This window comes from Coregonus clupeaformis, chromosome 24 (genome assembly GCF_020615455.1).
Source record: "Coregonus clupeaformis isolate EN_2021a chromosome 24, ASM2061545v1, whole genome shotgun sequence".
In the NCBI taxonomy this organism is placed as follows: domain Eukaryota; kingdom Metazoa; phylum Chordata; class Actinopteri; order Salmoniformes; family Salmonidae; genus Coregonus; species Coregonus clupeaformis.
Genome location: NC_059215.1, coordinates 30,342,203 through 30,358,991, shown reverse-complemented (window position 1 = coordinate 30,358,991; position 16,789 = coordinate 30,342,203). Strand labels below are relative to the sequence as shown.

General features: G+C 45.3%; 1 protein-coding gene across 2 annotated transcripts in view; it reads right to left on the bottom strand.

Annotated features, from left to right (window-relative positions):
- The window catches only part of LOC121538326 (collagen alpha-1(XX) chain), a 53,334-nt gene that overhangs the window by 6,025 nt on the left and 30,520 nt on the right, over positions 1-16,789 (bottom strand). For both annotated transcript variants that reach the window (XM_041846213.2, XM_041846212.2), the window contains exons 2-21: positions 16,404-16,519; positions 13,346-13,450; positions 10,217-10,360; positions 6,106-6,270; positions 4,956-5,165; positions 4,289-4,456; positions 3,688-3,972; positions 3,324-3,482; positions 2,992-3,161; positions 2,699-2,828; positions 2,402-2,547; positions 2,177-2,306; positions 1,866-2,005; positions 1,625-1,751; positions 1,376-1,515; positions 1,122-1,254; positions 846-991; positions 633-762; positions 396-512; positions 102-248 (exon numbers count right to left, since the gene is read on the bottom strand). In XM_041846213.2, the coding sequence (XP_041702147.2) occupies positions 102-248; positions 396-512; positions 633-762; positions 846-991; positions 1,122-1,254; positions 1,376-1,515; positions 1,625-1,751; positions 1,866-2,005; positions 2,177-2,306; positions 2,402-2,547; positions 2,699-2,828; positions 2,992-3,161; positions 3,324-3,482; positions 3,688-3,972; positions 4,289-4,456; positions 4,956-5,165; positions 6,106-6,270; positions 10,217-10,360; positions 13,346-13,450; positions 16,404-16,500 (2,989 nt within the window). In that variant the 5' untranslated portion in view covers positions 16,501-16,519. The remainder of the gene's footprint in view (positions 1-101; positions 249-395; positions 513-632; positions 763-845; positions 992-1,121; positions 1,255-1,375; positions 1,516-1,624; positions 1,752-1,865; positions 2,006-2,176; positions 2,307-2,401; positions 2,548-2,698; positions 2,829-2,991; positions 3,162-3,323; positions 3,483-3,687; positions 3,973-4,288; positions 4,457-4,955; positions 5,166-6,105; positions 6,271-10,216; positions 10,361-13,345; positions 13,451-16,403; positions 16,520-16,789) is intronic.

Genomic DNA, 16,789 nt, shown 5'->3' with positions numbered 1-16,789 from the left:
TTTCACACCGCATCTATCCACTCTATGAATAAGTGAGGATATATCAAGAGGATTGTACCCCAGTGATCTGTTTACATCTACAATGCTGATGTTATACGAACCTGTGGGGTGGAGAATGGAGACTGCAGCGCCCTCTACAGTGTCGAGGCGGGAGTGCACACTGATGCGGTACACAGTCTCTGGCTCCAGCTCAGTGAAACAGTAGCTGCTGCTTGATGCATCCACTATCTCCTGCTTTGTCTGCTTGTCTGGGCTCCCAAACACAGTAGGGACATAGAGAAAAACATACACCACACAAAAAAATTATTGTAAGAAACAGCGATGGATGGTAGCTCAAAAACCAAGATTCCTGACTACCCGAGTAACTTCAAGATGTGCTAGAAAGGTCTTGTTACCTTTGAAAGACTGGATGGCAATGCGGTAACCACTGACTGCTGAAACAGGCCTCCAAGACACACAGATACTGGAGTGATCAGACCTCATCACACTGACACTGCTCACTCGCAGACTGGCTGGAGAAACCGACATACAGAGACAACTGACGGGATGTCTGAGTGTACTAGTGCATGCGAGATCATGCATTCACAGGTGATAGACTATTAATGACAAATGAGTGTGTCAGACAGACTCACTGGTTTTGCCCTGTGCCGAGGCACTCCCTCCCTCTCGGTTGCGGTACTCTGCAGTGACCAGGATGCTGTAGCGTGTGTCAGGTAGCAGGGTCTGCAGCAATGTCCGTCTCTCACTGCCTGAAACCAACTCCTGCAGGGGCATAACAACACTGTGACAACCTAACCTAACCTGACCTGTGTGTGTGTGTGTGTGTGTGTGTGTGTGTTACTCACAGTGCTCTCCTGTGTCTCTCCTCCCGTCAGGGCGGTGTAGGAGACATGGTACTGCAGTACATGGGCATTGGGAGGAACCCAGCTCACCAGAAGACTAACTGCAGTCTCCTCTGAGATGGACACACTGGAAGGGCCGCCACCTGACACTATGATATAGGCACATAACACATTAATACATGATCTTTATGCTGAAAACTACAACAGTACATCCCAATATTACATATTGATCTGATTAACATCTCCAGGTCTGAAACAATGGGAGTATTCTGTACTCACAGGTGCTGTACCGTATAGCCACAGCCTCACTCTGTGCTCCATCAGCGTAGAGGGCAGACAGTGAGATCTGATACTCCTTATCGTCCTGCACCCCCTCCAATATGGCCCCCTCGCTGTCCCCATCCACCCTCAACTGGAACACACACAGCAAATGTAATACTAAAATACATGCAACACAGCATTGTATTGGCAATTAAATACGGTGAGTCTTAGTAGTCATAACAGACAAGCTGAGGTTCCTCCACATACTGTACCTGTCTGAGGTCCCCTCCACTGAGTGAGATCCATTTGATCAGGTAGGAGACAACATCATCTGCGGCTGACTCCCATCGAACTGTGATGTCACTTCCTGAGAAGTTTGTGACTCTGAGATCAGAGGTGGCTGGTACCCTCACTGACAGATAGAGAGACACAGAGAGAGGGGAGGGATCTCTGTCACATGCACAGGTCATGTCTGGATGTTGAAATGCGTGTGTGTGAAGCGTTAGGTTTCATGATCTTACATGTGGTGACGTTGGCTGTGAGCGGTGAGGACAGGCCCTGCTCAAACTGGGACTGCACCGACACCAAGTATCTAGACAGAGAGGACAGGTTCTGTAGCAGCACTGAGTTCACACCTGTCACCTCCACCTGGGAGGGAGGAGAGAGGAGAGATAATCAATCAATCAAGGAAACCTCTTAAAATAAATCATTTTCATTGAGTAGTATGTCTGTTTTATTCCACAGTAGTTAAATGGTGAACACCTGTTTGACGTCACTGCCATGGTTGGTGCTGCAGGTGATTCTGTGACCGGGAACGTCGACCACTCCAGGAACCCAGCTGACCCTGACCATGCTGTGGCTCACCATGGGAAACTTCATACTCACAGGGGAGGGCAACGGGTCTACAGAGAGAGCGAGAGGATGCAGAGAGAGGGATAGAAAGAGAATGATGGAAAGGACTTCACGCATATCTTTCAAACATACCAGTATTGTAACACTGTCTGGGTTAACAAATAATTAATAAAAAGGTTGATTGAATGTTCATTAATAACAGGCAGTGATGACTCCCTCACATGTGGTGGCAATGGCGGTGACAGGGTCACTGGGGTCCTCGTCATACAGGGCGTACAGGGTGACAGAGTAATCTGTCACTGGCATCAGACCACCCAGCACCACATCAGTCTGGTCTGCCCCAAATTTCACCTGGGACAGGGATTTAACATACACCTATCAACGTGAGGAAACACAAAATGATCCTACCACACACACATCCATCTGCCATCCTCCAGTAACCTCACCTCCTTGGCATCATCGGGCTCTCCGTGGCTGAGGGAGGAGTAGAGGACCATATACTGAGTGGCCCCTGCCGCGGCCCTCCAACGCACCCTCAGACTGCTGGGGGACGAGGGGGTCACCTCCAGACCTTCCGGCATGGCCAGGGGCACTGATGACCCAGGAGAGGAGAGAAAGAGAGGGAAGGAAGGAGAGGGTAGAGAGAGAGAATGTATCAGAAGTTATTTCTATGGTTTCGTCTAGTTATTTGAATTATGAAGTACATCATATTTGAGGAATGTGTCAGATGGGTTGTGCCTTACATGTGGTGACGGTCCCTCTGAGGGCCAGACCAACATTGTCATCGTAGACAGGGAAGATTGATATGTGGTAGTGAGTCTGGGAGGAGAGTCCACCCAACAGCACACTGGAGACGGTCCCATTCACAACCACCTGAACACATAAATCACAGGGATCAAGTCACTCACAGCCAAAACCACCAAATAGCTACATGTTTACACAACTGCTTTTTTTCCATGACTAAAGTTCTAGAGCTCCATAACTGCAATGACTTGTAAATGCCGACATTCATGAGAACATTCTGTCTGTCTCTGACCTCCTGTGGGCTCTGTCCCTCAGCGCTGTGGAACACCACTCTGTACTGCAGGACGGGTCGGGTAGGTCCAGTCCAGCTCAGCTGCACCTCCCTGGGGCCCAGCTCAGAGAACTCCAGGTTTGTGGGGCTGGGGTAGGACAGCACAGGGTCCTCTGTCGGCCTTTCGTTTCCTGCGCAGTAAACAGAGAATGAGGAAACTTGACTTGGTATTTTCTCACTCTGTGAAGATATAATGTTTCTTGGCATTTCTCATTGCCTTTGCCACAAATGGACTTATGTCAGGTTGTGAGAGTTTATACAAACATATGAATGTACTGAAGTACTAAACTCACTCTTCGCAATGCTGCGCTCCTCTATCTTCCCACAGAGGATGTGCACCAGTCGGTCCACCAGTTTGCTGAGCAGAGGGAAGTCATTCACATTGTAGACGTTGAGCTCCAGAGGCTCCGACGCCACCTGCCTCAGCTCGGATTCGTCTGCGTTCTTCACACCTGAGAGAGACAGGGACAGGCCTTTTTTCACACGGCAATACATTCATGTACAGACACACACAAATTACTGACAAACACAACCAAGCATAAACAACATGCAAAAACAAACAAACAAAGCCATACAAACTCCTGTACTTCCCGTACTCTCTATTATGCGAACTAAACCCTCCAGAGTAACAGGCTGCACCACCAGGGTAGATCTCACCTACAGCGATGATCTCCACGCCTTTGTTCTTCAGCCGGTTGGCTGCAGCGATGGCGTCGTCCTGCGACTTCCCATCCGTCAGGAGGATCAGGAATCGAGGGGTGTCCGGCCTCGCCCCCGACTCTTGTCTCAGGTTCTCCTCCAGGACATGCAGCAGAGCCTGGCCTGTGAAGGTGTTGCCTCCCTTGTATCTGAAGTTCCTGACTGCCTCCAGCAGCTGCTCTTTGGTAGTGAAGTTATTGAGCTGCCACTCTGTGCGAGGGTCTCCACTGTACTGAGAAAGGGCTGGGAAACGGAGGGGCAATAAACTGTTAATAGCACTCCACACGACAGTTATTGGTGTCCCGTAAAGTCAAAAGCTAATAGAGGAGAGTTCTGTTACAGACCTAGTAAATGCAGCTGCAGAAACTGGAAAGTGGCCAAAACCACCAGGATTTAGATTAAAGACAATGTACAAAGAATCCTTAACATCAAAATACTTTTGCCTGGGGAGGTCTTATATATGTGGTTTATTATTGTATTAATTATGCAATCACATCACACACCCTTTTATAAGAAACACAAAACGCAAATTCAGCAGAAAGAGTCTGCTGTGTCTCACCTATCTGCACCCTGTCTGGGCCGATATGGAAAGGCGTAACTAGACCCTCCAGGAAGTCCCTGACACGTCTGAAGTTGGTGCGTCCGATGCTCCAGGAGCCGTCCACCAACATGACCACATCAGCAGCTGCTGTCGTGTCACACTCAAAGGCCTTCCGAGTGGACACCACTGGATTAATGAAGAAACACTCTTAAAATCAAGAAACTGGCTGATCCAAACTAAGGAGAATGCATTCATAGTAGTATTAGAAGTAGTAGTAGGTAGTGTGTGTGTGTGTGTGTTACAGAGGATTACAGGGGAGTGGGAGCACATTCCTGCCCTAGAGGCCCTATCATTATCCTGTCCTCTATGTGTTCCCCTCCTCAGGAAACGCTGTCATCAGATCTGAAATAGCCACTAACTGGAATATTTTTTATACGATTGCAGTGCTGAGGATGACAAAGGAAGGCCCGAACTCCTCTTCTAGGACTTAACTTTATCCTTTAGCGCTAGAAGAGTGTGCATATTAAGGGCTCTGAATAGGGTACTTCACTTACAACACTGAAAATACATTAACAGCCAGGCGTTTTAAACAAAAACATTTTGCCTGGTACATCTTGGAGAAGTAATAGTTATTGTGTTTTTACAAACTGTTTGCTGTAGGTGGGATGGATGGGAGTTGGTGTACCTGTGACAGGCTGGGTGGGGATTGTCTTCCTGAGTTTCTCCCTGTCTGAGTTCTCATCCTCTACTGGTTTCCCCTGAGTTGTCCCTTGCTCCTCCTTATTGTCCACCTTGGAGCGATTCTTCTCTTTCTTCTTCTTCCTCTTCTCTTTGGGAGCCTTCTCTGTCACCAAGTCATTATTCTGGGTAGTTGTTACTGGAGTAGTTGGAGGTTCTACAGAAACACAATTTGACAGATGGTCATGTTAAAGAAACAAAGTCTATGACAGAAATTACAATAGCATAATCATTTCTGGACACCAGTTCTTATATGATGACATAAACATTCAGTTACAGGTCATAGTAATATCCAATCTCCAGTTCTTATGAGACATTGTTAAGATACAGGGAACTAGTAAACCCCTGTTGGACAGTCCCTTATCCCACACCCCATGTCCACTCCCTGTTTCCTCTCAGCCCTGTTTCTCTCCAGTGCAGTGCATCTCCTAGGCCAGGACAGGACAGGGCAGATTACAGCTGTGGCACTGCAGCAGGGCTCTCATTACAGAACACTGGCGCCTCTCCAGGCTCCTGCCCCCACCCTCCCAGTTAAACACACACATAATGACAGAGCCCATGGCGGAACAGAGAGGAGCACATATTAATATCAACTATGGGGAGGCATTGTGTTTTTTATTTTCTAAGTGCCACTGTTTCCACCCACAACCAAAGCAATTATCAGACCTGAACATATTAGATACGGTATGCCTACCTTTTGCCAAAAGCACTGTAGTGTGACGTATATAATTACGACAGTAAACAAGAAGTGAAATAACCCTCAAAACATAAAATCCTGTTACAGCACATTACTTGCAGAACTGATTGAGGATGACCATTATATTCACTTCAGTGCTTATTGGCCAGAGTAAGATTCTTGGGCATTGCTCTACGGCCCTCAAATTCAAATCTGGACCTCAAAACCAGTTCCACTGTTTTTTTCCCCATTCTTCCCCTCTAATCAGAGACAGATTTAGACCTGTCAACCGGTAGGTTCCATTAATTATTAAGTAAAACAGAGGTAATCTGGACCTCATAGGTTAAGATTTGAATACCCCTGCTCTACAGTGTAAAATCCTTTGACCTAAAAGCCCTCCCTGAGTTAGAGCGCCCCCTACCTGTAGCGGTGGTGGTTGTCGGCTCATGGTAGACTACAGTGGGTACAGCTCGCAGGGCCTCTATGGGGTCATCCAGTTCACCTGACCCTGACCCCCCTGGCAGGGCCTTCCTCCGCTGTTCACGACTGCCACTACGGACCAACTCCTCCTCTCGCAAGCCCTCAACTGGCAGGATACAGGGAGGAGAGCAAGGGGACAGAAGAGAGGAAATGGAGCCATGGATAGACGAAGGAGGAAAAGATGGTGGAAGAGAAATGACAGCAGTGGTTGGAGAGGAAGAGGAGGAAGAAGAGGAATTTGAGAAGGAAAGGCGAAATGTGGAACAATAGTGGATGAGTAAATGAATCAAAATAATTGTACATTCTACACAATAAACATAGCATTTTTATGCAGAGCTTGACAAAAAGAAATGCCAGCACATACAGTCGTGGTCAAAAGTTTTGAGAATGATGCAAATACTAATTTTCACAAAGTCTGCTGCCTCAGTTTTGATGATGGCAATTTGCATATACTCCAGAATGTCATGAAGAGTGATCAGATGAATTGCAATTAATTGCAAAGTCCCTCTTTGCCATGAAAATTAACTTAATCCCAAAAAAACATTTCCACTGCATTTCAGCCCTGCCACAAAAGGACCAGCTGACATCATGTCAGTGATTCTCTCGTTAACACAGGTGAGCGTGTTGACGAGGACAAGGCTGGAGATCACTCTGTCATGCTGATTTAGTTAAAATAACAGACTGGAAGCTTTAAAAGGAGGGTGTTGCTTGAAATCATTGTTCTTCCTCTGTTATCCATGGTTACCTGCAAGGAAACACGTGCCGTCATCATTGCTTTGCACAAAAAGGGCTTCACAGGCAAGGATATTGCTGCTAGTAAGATTGCACCTAAATCAACCATTTATCGGATCATCAAGAACTTCAAGGAGAGAGGTTCAATTGCTGTGAAGAAGGCATCAGGGCGCCCAAGAAAGTCCAGCAAGCGCCAGGACCGTCTCCTAAAGTTGATTCAGCTGCGGGATCGGGGCACCACCGGTGCAGAGCTTGCTCAGGAATGGCAGCAGGCAGGTGTGAGTGCATCTGCACGCACAGTGAGGCAAAGACCTTTGGAGGATGGCCTGGTGTCAAGAAGGGCAGCAAAGAAGCCACTTCTCTCCAGGAAAAACATCAGGGACAGACTGATATTGTGCAAAAGGTACAGGGATTGGACTGCTGAGGACTGGGGTAAAGTCATTTTCTCTGATGAATCCCCTTTCCGATTGTTTGGGGCATCCGGAAAACACCTTGTCCAGAGAAGACAAGGTGAGCGCTACCATCAGTCCTGTGTCATGCCAACAGTAAAGCATCCTGAGACCATTCATGTGTGGGGTTGCTTCTCAGCCAAGGGAGTGGGCTCACTCACATTTTTGCCTAAGAACACAGCCATGAATAAAGAATGGTACCAACACATCCTCCGAGAGCAACTTCTCCCAACCATCCAAGAACAGTTTGGTGACGACCAATGCCTTTTCCAGCATGATGGAGCACCTTGCCATAAGGCAAAAGTGATAACTAAGTGGCTCGTGGAACAAAACATCGACATTTTGGGTCCATGGCCAGGAAACTCCCCAGACCTTAATCCCATTGAGAACTTGTGGTCGATCCTCAAGAGGCGGGTGGACAAACAAAAACCCAGAAATTCTGACAAACTCCAAGCATTGATTATGCAAGAATGGGCTGCCATCAGTCAGGATGTGGCCCAGAAGTTAATTGACAGCATGCCAGGGCGGAATGCAGAGGTCTTGAAAAAGAAGGGTCAACACTGCAAATATTGACTCTTTGCATAAACTTAATGTAATTGTCAATAAAAGCATTTGACACTCATGGAATGCTTGTAATTATACTTCAGTATACCATAGTAACATCTAACAAAAATATCTCATAACACTGAAGCAGCTAATTTTGTGAAGACCAATACTTGTGTCATTCTCAAAACTTTTGACCACGACTGTACACAGCGCCATGAAAAGGGCAAATGTTGCCTGGAGAAAATGGTAAGTGTGACAGCAAATTGAGTATGACATTTCCATGGAAACAACAAGTGGGGCTGGGGGTTTGAGAAGAGAGGCCAGGAAGGAGCTCCCAGACTAGGATAATTATTGAATGATAGCCAGATATTTTACAGTCAACACCAAAGTCTGACTTGTCCCAACGCGCTTCCCTTGACACAGTAACCCACTATCACTGAAAGGCTGGCAACAATAAGAAACATTTTGAAGGGCACTTTGTTCCTATAACAGTTGGTACATCAACCAGCTTTCCATCCAACCTTTTTATGCGAGTAAAGTACGTCGGATAAAAAATGTCATGACAGGCCTGATGTCAACAAAACTTTCCAAATGTCAACAAAACAAAATACGCTAGACAAGGTGGGATCTTTTTGTGTCGGTGGAAACGCCTTTAAGAGCAAATATAGATATAATAACCATCATATCGAAGTAAATAAACTTGGAGTCACGCGATGACATGTGTGGTCCTTCCACTACGACAAGTCGGGAAAGCATGCAGTTTATTAGGCTACAGATGAAATAAATGATGATGAACTTCACAGGGGTGGTGAAAGTGCACGGGGAGGAGCTTGATGCTCCTTTCCAATAAATATCGAGGGTCTTATTCTGGTGACATGATAATCGATGCTTGGCTGCCGTTTGACAAATAAAAATAACCTTGCTCTTTTGTCCATAATAATAATCTCATCATGTACAGGGTGGTTGGCTACAGCCCACGTGCAAATACCAGAGTGGGCACACTTACTATATAACGCAATTTTGTTTTGTGAGAAAACCATCAGTAACGTTGAAAATGCGATAGAAACCCATTTAACTTGTATTTTTTATTCAGTACATGGGAATTTAACGGCAAAAGGCAGTGTATGTGCACTATGTCATCTGCAACCTTTTATCTGCAACATGTCAATTTGATGGAATCATCTCTGGAGGGAAAACGCGCATATTGTTTTTATGCAGATTTTAGAACGTTTGCATGAAAATCTGTCGCCAATTGGATGGAAACCTAGCTTCTGTCTCCCTCCCGCAATAATCACAACATGTATTACAGACAGTCCCTTGTGAAAGACAGGCTGATAGAGGTGTGTGTGTGTGTGGTTTCATGTAATGGAATGATACGGAAGTGTTCACACACATTAAAATGTGAAAGGCACACAGGTATTCAGAAATTCCCAAATTACTGGGAAAAGGCTGTGCGTGATGACTGCAAATGTCTGAAAAACTGAGAGCGGGTGTTGTGTCTATAAAGGCTTATTTTCTCAACCCACAGCCATAATATGTTTTGTCACCTGACAGAGAATAACAGTTGCTTTTTGATGACCAGTTTACCATCCAGAGAAAAAGTGAATTTGGGCGGCAGGTAGCGTAGTGGGTAAGAGCGTGGTGCCAGTAACCGAAAGGTCGCTGGTTCTAATCCCCGAGCCGACTAAGTGAAAAATCTGTCGATGTGCCCTTAAGCAAGGCACTTAAACCTAATTGCTCCTTTAAGTCGTTCTGGATAAGAGCATCTGCTAAATGTCAAATGTAAATGGTAAAGCCCACACAGGTCAACTGCGGTTTTTAAAAGGGATTTCCCCAAATTCCTAAATGCTTTGAGAATTCCTACAGTAGTGGGCATGAGGGCCTATGTCCTCACTCTTGATCTTTGTATCTGTACATCTCTCCTTTGCTGTGCCCCTCACTCTCTCCTTCTCAGTACAGTAGTCATCATCTTTCTCTAACATGTTACTCTTTCCTTCTCACTTTCATTTCCCCATACCAGTCATTCCATACATTCACCCAACCTCCCACTCCATCGAATACTCCCTCCTGTCCTCCCTTAAGCTATCCCTCTCTGGCTCTTTATCCATCTTCCTCCTGTCCTTCACACTCTTAATTTCATAGTCTCTGCTTCCTCTTTTATACTAAACCTACTCATTATTCACATCCACCTTTCCAATCTCCCTCCGCCATTCCATTCCTCCTCCCTCTCCCTCTTAAGTCCTCTGCATTCATTCCTTCTCCCCCTGTTCTTCCTCCTCGCCTCTCCTTCCTTTTCAACACTCCCTCTCCCCTGCCGTCTCTTACTGGTGAAGCGTCTCTTGGCGATGAGTTTCTCCAGGGTGCCGTTAAGCACTAGGACCTGAAGGGCGTATTCCTGGCTGGAGTCCAGACCTGCCACTGTAGCCCGGCCACGCGTGGTAGTCAGCATCAGCTCTGGCTGGGGCACCTCTGGAGGACAGAGATAAACACATCAGACAGTCTCTCAGATTACAGAAGTGAGAGAGCAACTGACAGACAGACACACATACATACAGCTGGTGTTACCACAACAAATGCTAGAAAGAGATAGTGAGCAGACAAAAAGACAACAAATCAAAAAGGAAGAGAGACGACTGTTATCCTATTGTTCTATAGTAAAGAATGTGTGCGAGTCATGACCCAGAAGGTGGTTGGATAAGCCACAGCATATCTCCCTAAGCTATCAGGTGACAGCCTCCACAGCCAGGTGTGTTCGCACTGCAGCAGCCAAAACACAAAAAATATCAATTGTTCCTTGAGGCTTTGTTTACAACATCAACTGAGCCAGATATACTATACCCCTTTTCCCTCTTCTAGCCCACTGCCACATCTCTTCATCGTCCCCATCTCTCCAAAATCCCTAATGTCCCCTCGTGCTTCTTTCATAAATTAGAGTGAGCAGGTGTTTACTAGCCAGTGGCCAGGGCTTTGATCAACTCTGGCTCCAGATGTCATGGAGTTAAGTGGGAGGGACAGCATGGAAGCTTTATTAGGGCGGCAGGTACCTTAGTGGTTAAGAGCGTTGTGCCAGTAACCGAAAGGTCGCTGGTTCTAATCCCCGAGCCGACTAGGTGAAATATGTCGATGTGCCCTTGAGCAAGGCACTTAACCCTAATTGCTCCTGTAAGTCGCTCTGGATAAGAGCATCAATGACATAAAAAACAAGAAAAAAAAAACATTAATAAATAAAAGAAACTATTAAAAATATATATATATATTATTTTTTTTAATTGTGGAGAACAGGCAGCTGGGTGGGAAATTGTAGGGTTCTGGAAAATCATTCAAAAAGAGGCAAAGAAAATAAATACAACAATGGAAAATAATTTGAGGCACTTACCTATAATTCATTCGCTATAATCTGGTTAATTACAGTGCCTTCGGAAAGTATTCAGACCCCTTTACATTTTCAACATTTTGTTACGTTACAGCCTTATTCTAAAATGGATTAAATAAATAAAAATCCTCAGCAACCTACACACATTTTTTTGTACATTTATTAAAAACAAACACAAAACATACACTACCAGTCAAAAGTTTGGAAAAACCTACTCATTCAAGGGTTTTTATTTTTTAAATGTTTTAGATTGTAGAATAATAGTGAAGACATCAAAACTATGAAATAACACATATGGAATCATGTAGTAACCAAAAAAAAAGTGTTAAACAAATACAAATATATTTGAGACTCTTCAAATAGCCACCCTTTGCCTTGATGACAGCTTTGCACGCTCTTGGCATTCAATTGATTGGACATGATTTGGAAAGGCACACACCTGTCTATATAAGGTCCCACTGTTGACAGTGCATGTCAGAGCAAAAACCAAGCCATGAGGAATTGTCCGTAGCGCTCCGAGAAAGGATTGTGTCGAGACACAGATCTGGGGAAGGGCAGCAAAAAATTTCTGCAGCATTGAAGGTCCCCAAGAACACAGTGGCCTCCCATCATTCTTAAATGGAAGAAGTTTGGAACCACCAAGACTCTTCCTAGAGCTGGCCGCCCGGCCAAACTGAGCCATCGGGGGAGAAGGGCCTTGGTCAGGGAGGTGACCAAGAACCCGATGGTCACTCTGACAGAGCTCTAGAGTTCCTCTGTGGAGATGGGAGAACTTTCCAGAAGGCCAACCATCTCTGCAGCACTCCACCAAATCAGGCCTTTATGGTAGAGTGGCCAGACGAAAGCCACTTCTCAGTAAAAGGCACGACAGCCCGTTTGGAGTTTGCCAAAAGGCACCTAAAGACTCTCAGACCATGAGAAACAAGATTCTCTGGTCTGATGAAACCAAGATTGAACTCTTTGGCCTGAATGCCAAGCGTCACATCTGGAGGAAACATGGCACCATAAACTACGGTGAAGCATTATGGTGGCAGAATCATGCTGTGGGGATGTTTTTCAGCAGCAGGGACTGAGAGACTAGTCAGGATCGAGGCAAAGATGAACGGAGCTAAGCACAGAGAGGTCCTTGATGAAAACCTGCTCCAGAGCTCTCAGGACCTCAGACTGCAGCGAAGGTTCACCTTCCAACAGGACAACGACCCTAAGCACACAGCCAAGACAACGCAGGAGTGGCTTCGGGACAAGTCTCTGAATGTCCTTGAGTGGCCCAGCCAGAGCCCGGACTTTTAAATCTGATCAAACATCTCTGGAGAGACCTGAAAATAGCTGTGCAGCGACGCTCCCCATCCAACCTGACAGAGCTTGAGAGGATCTGCAGAGAAGAATGGGAGAAACTCCCCAAATACAGGTGTGCCAAGCTTGTAGCATCAAACCCAAGAAGACTTGAGGCTGTAGTCACTGCCAAATATACTTCAACAAAGTACTGAGTAAAGGGTCTGAATACTTATGTAAATGTAATATAAATTAGCACGTTTTGCTTTGTCATTATGGGGTATTGTGTGTAGATTGATGAGAGGAAAAAAAACAATTTAATCAATTTTAGAATAAGGCTGTAACCTAACAAAATGTGGAAAAAGTCAAGGGATCTGAATACTTTCCGAAGGCACTGTATATACTGTACAATACTCTATATACTGTAAGTAAGTGCTACTTGGTCTTGGTTAAATATGGAATCCGTAGTATAGTAGGAGGAAACAGCACCACTGTCCGCCCCATGGCCGTTGTTATTGATTTTGTTTGGTTGACGAACCAGAGGTGGGGAGCATCGCTAATCAATGTAAAAAATAAAATGCAGTACATATGCTGCTGTTCTAACGCGCATGCAATGATGTCAGATGAAAAAAAAACACTGTTTGTTCGTTGTTTGCAGTAACTTCTTTGTTGTTGTAATATCGCAAACGGACGTGACAGTTTCACCATTAAGGATTCCAGATTGAAGTCATTGTGACCCAACATTGTCAACTCCTAGTTAGAATCAACTCTCCTCAACCTCACAGTACACACCAGTACTGCTGTCTCACCTGAGATGGGCTTCACGCGGACCTTGTATCCCTGGACCGGCCCATCAGCCTCCTTCCACTTCATCTGCAGCCGATCCTCAGACAGCACTGTCAGTTTCAGACGCCCTGCAGTGTAGGCAACACACGCACGCGCACCCACGTTAGAAATAGGTCCACATCTAATATCAAATCAATCAGACAATCAACAATCCAACTGCTATTCACAAGTATACCCGCCAGAACACAGAACAAAATAAGCAACTTGTGATTGGAACAACTGATTTTTCTCTCACACAGACAAAAGCATAATCAACACTAGGCACTTGAAACATGAACATCTATGTAGTGATTACTTGTTGTGAGAGACCAACTGAGCTGTGTTGGCAGGGCTGTGTATCTGCTGGGGATGTGATTCTGGGTACGAGTATGGCGATGAACTTGGCAATGGGTGGTGGTGGTGGGGTGCTGTTCTATGATCAAACTACTAAAAAATGCATTTTTAATAGGTTCTAAACCTTTTTCAGACCTCCAATTTTGGAAAAGGAGCCTCTTCCTCCTTCCCCAATCAAATCAGTCTCTTGTTTTCGGCTAATCTCCATAATTTCCAATGAGGGCATCCCCAACAATCCTCTTCTTTCATGTGTCACTCTCTGTCCTCCTCTCTCCTCTCCAGCTGCCCGTCTGCTCAAAGCAGGCTTTGTGTTCTCCACTGGGATAGCAAGAGGGACAGGAAATCCGTTTAGGGCCTGAGGTTGAAGGTCAGTTTGAAGGCACCTTATACACGACGTCATGGGGAAAACGGAAGAAATTGTAGAGGAGCGCAGACATGAATCATTGCACTTACTGTTGATGCCTGACATTAGGCACTGTCTTCATTCAGAGAGGTGGGGGTGGGACAGGGGTAAGGGGCAAGGGTCTCTGTTCACATGGAAATGCTTTAGTAGTGTCCCACTGTCCCTGCATCTACTTCTGGCAGAGGATCAGAGGGGATCTGGAGACTGGGGTCAATGCCCCACACTCCCATGAATAACAACAACAGCCCAGAGATCATCAGCCATGACTGCACTGGGAGCTCTGAGATTGAGCACTGTTGCATACTGATAAAGAAACATAAAAACGGTACACTGAAAAATCTGGCAAAATTAAATTTCTTGTTTAAACCTATGACTAACATCAGCCAATATCCAACCATTATTATATTATATGATTATCGGACATACAGTGAGGGAAACAAGTATTTGATCCCCTGCTGATTTTGTACGTTTGCCCACTGACAAAGAAAGGATCAGTCTATAATTGTAATGGTAGGTTTATTTGAACAGTGAGAGACAGAATAACAAAATAAAAAAATCCAGAAAAATGCATGTCAAAAATGTTATAAATTGATTTGCATTTTAATGAGGGAAATAAGTATTTGACCCCCTCTCAATCAGAAAGATTTCTGGCTCCCAGGTGTCTTTTATACAGGTAACCAGCTGAGATTAGGAGTACACTCTTAAAGGGAGTGCTCCTAATCTCAGCTTGTTACCTGTATAAAAAGACATCTGTCCACAGAAGCAATCAATCAATCAGAATCCAAACTCTCCACCATGGCCAAGACCAAAGAGCTCTCCAAGGATGTGAGGTACAAGATTGTAGACCTACACAAGGCTGGAATGGGCTACAAGACCATCGCCAAGCAGCTTGGTGAGAAGGTGACAACAGTTGGTGCGATTATTCGCAAATGGAAGAAACACAAAATAACTGTCAATCTCCCTCGGCCTGGGGCTCCATGCAAGATCTCACCTCGTGGAGTTGCAATGATCATGAGAACGGTGAGGAATCAGCCCAGAACTACACGGGAGGATCTTGTCAATGATCTCAAGGCAGCTGGGACCATAGTCACCAAGAAAACAATTGGTAACACACTACGCCGTGAAGGACTGAAATCCTGCAGCGCCCGCAAGGTCCCCCTGCTCAAGAAAGCACATATACAGGCCCGTCTGAAGTTTACCAATGAACATCTGAATGATTCAGAGGAGAACTGGGTGAAAGTGTTGTGGTCAGATGAGACCAAAATCGAGCTCTTTGGCATCAACTCAACTCGCCGTGTTTGGAGGAGGAGAAATGCTGCCTATGACCCCAAGAACACCATCCCCACCATCAAACATGGAGGTGGAAACATTATGCTTTTGGGGTGTTTTTCTGCTAAGGGGACAGGACAACTTCACTGCATCAAAAGGGATGATGGACGGGGCCATGTACCGTAAAATCTTAGGTGAGAACCTCCTTTCCTCAGCCAGGGCATTGAAAATGGGTCGTGGATGGGTATTCCAGCATGACAATGACCCAAAACACACGGCCAAGGCAACAAAGGAGTGGCTCAAGAAGAAGCACATTAAGGTCCTGGAGTGGCCTAGCCAGTCTCCAGACCTTAATCGCATAGAAAATCTGTGGAGGGAGCTGAAGGTTCGAGTTGCCAAACGTCAGCCTGGAAACCTTAATGACTTGGAGAAGATCTGCAAAGAGGAGTGGGACAAAATCCCTCCTGAGATTTGTGCAAACCTGGTGGCCAACTACAAGAAACATCTGACATCTGTGATTGCCAACAAGGGTTTTGCCACCAAGAACTAAGTCATGTTTTGCAGAGGGGTCAAATACTTATTTCCCTCATTAAAATGCAAATCAATTTATAACATTTTTGACATGCGTTGTTCTGGTTTTTTTTGTTGATATTCTGTCTCTCACTGTTCAAATAAACCTACCATTAAAATTATAGACTGATCATGTCTGTCAGTGGGCAAACGTACAAAATCAGCAGGGGATCAAATACTTTTTTACCTCACTGTAAACTGCTTAGTGTGTGTGTGTGTGTGTGGCAACAAAAAGGAGTGACTGAGTTCACATTAGTGTCCTGAGAGTGTAATTGCTAACATGAGTCTGCATGTCAGACAGACAGTCTAGAGAGATTGCACAATGCCAGGGGATTTGTATGCTTCTACAGCTAGAGCAAAATAGCCATTGAATACCACGGTCACATGGTATATACATGATCTGATAAATAGTAGTGATGATGTATTAGTAATGAAGTACATGGTACCTTGGCTATGGACTCCAGAGGTCATTAGCAGCAGGATGGTGACCAGGTAAGGCACCATCAGCGCTGGGCAGCCAGGTCGGAGGCAGTGAAGAGGCATGATGACTACAACCTGGAAACTTGAAAAAGGAAGGCAGACAATGGGCATAGTTAATAGCTAATAGTATAGTTAATAATGATTTGATTATTGCCAATATTGGTGAGTACTATGCATAGGCCAAAACCTGTGGGTGCACAAATGAGGATTTGTCTAAAACCATTTTGTCAAACTTTAATCTCGAAGAAACCCACTCAAGCAAATTGAAAAGGCAGGTAGTGTGCCTAGGGCTGGCACAATTACCGTATAACCAACAGTTATGGATGAAGACAGTCTTTTTTTTGGGGGGGGG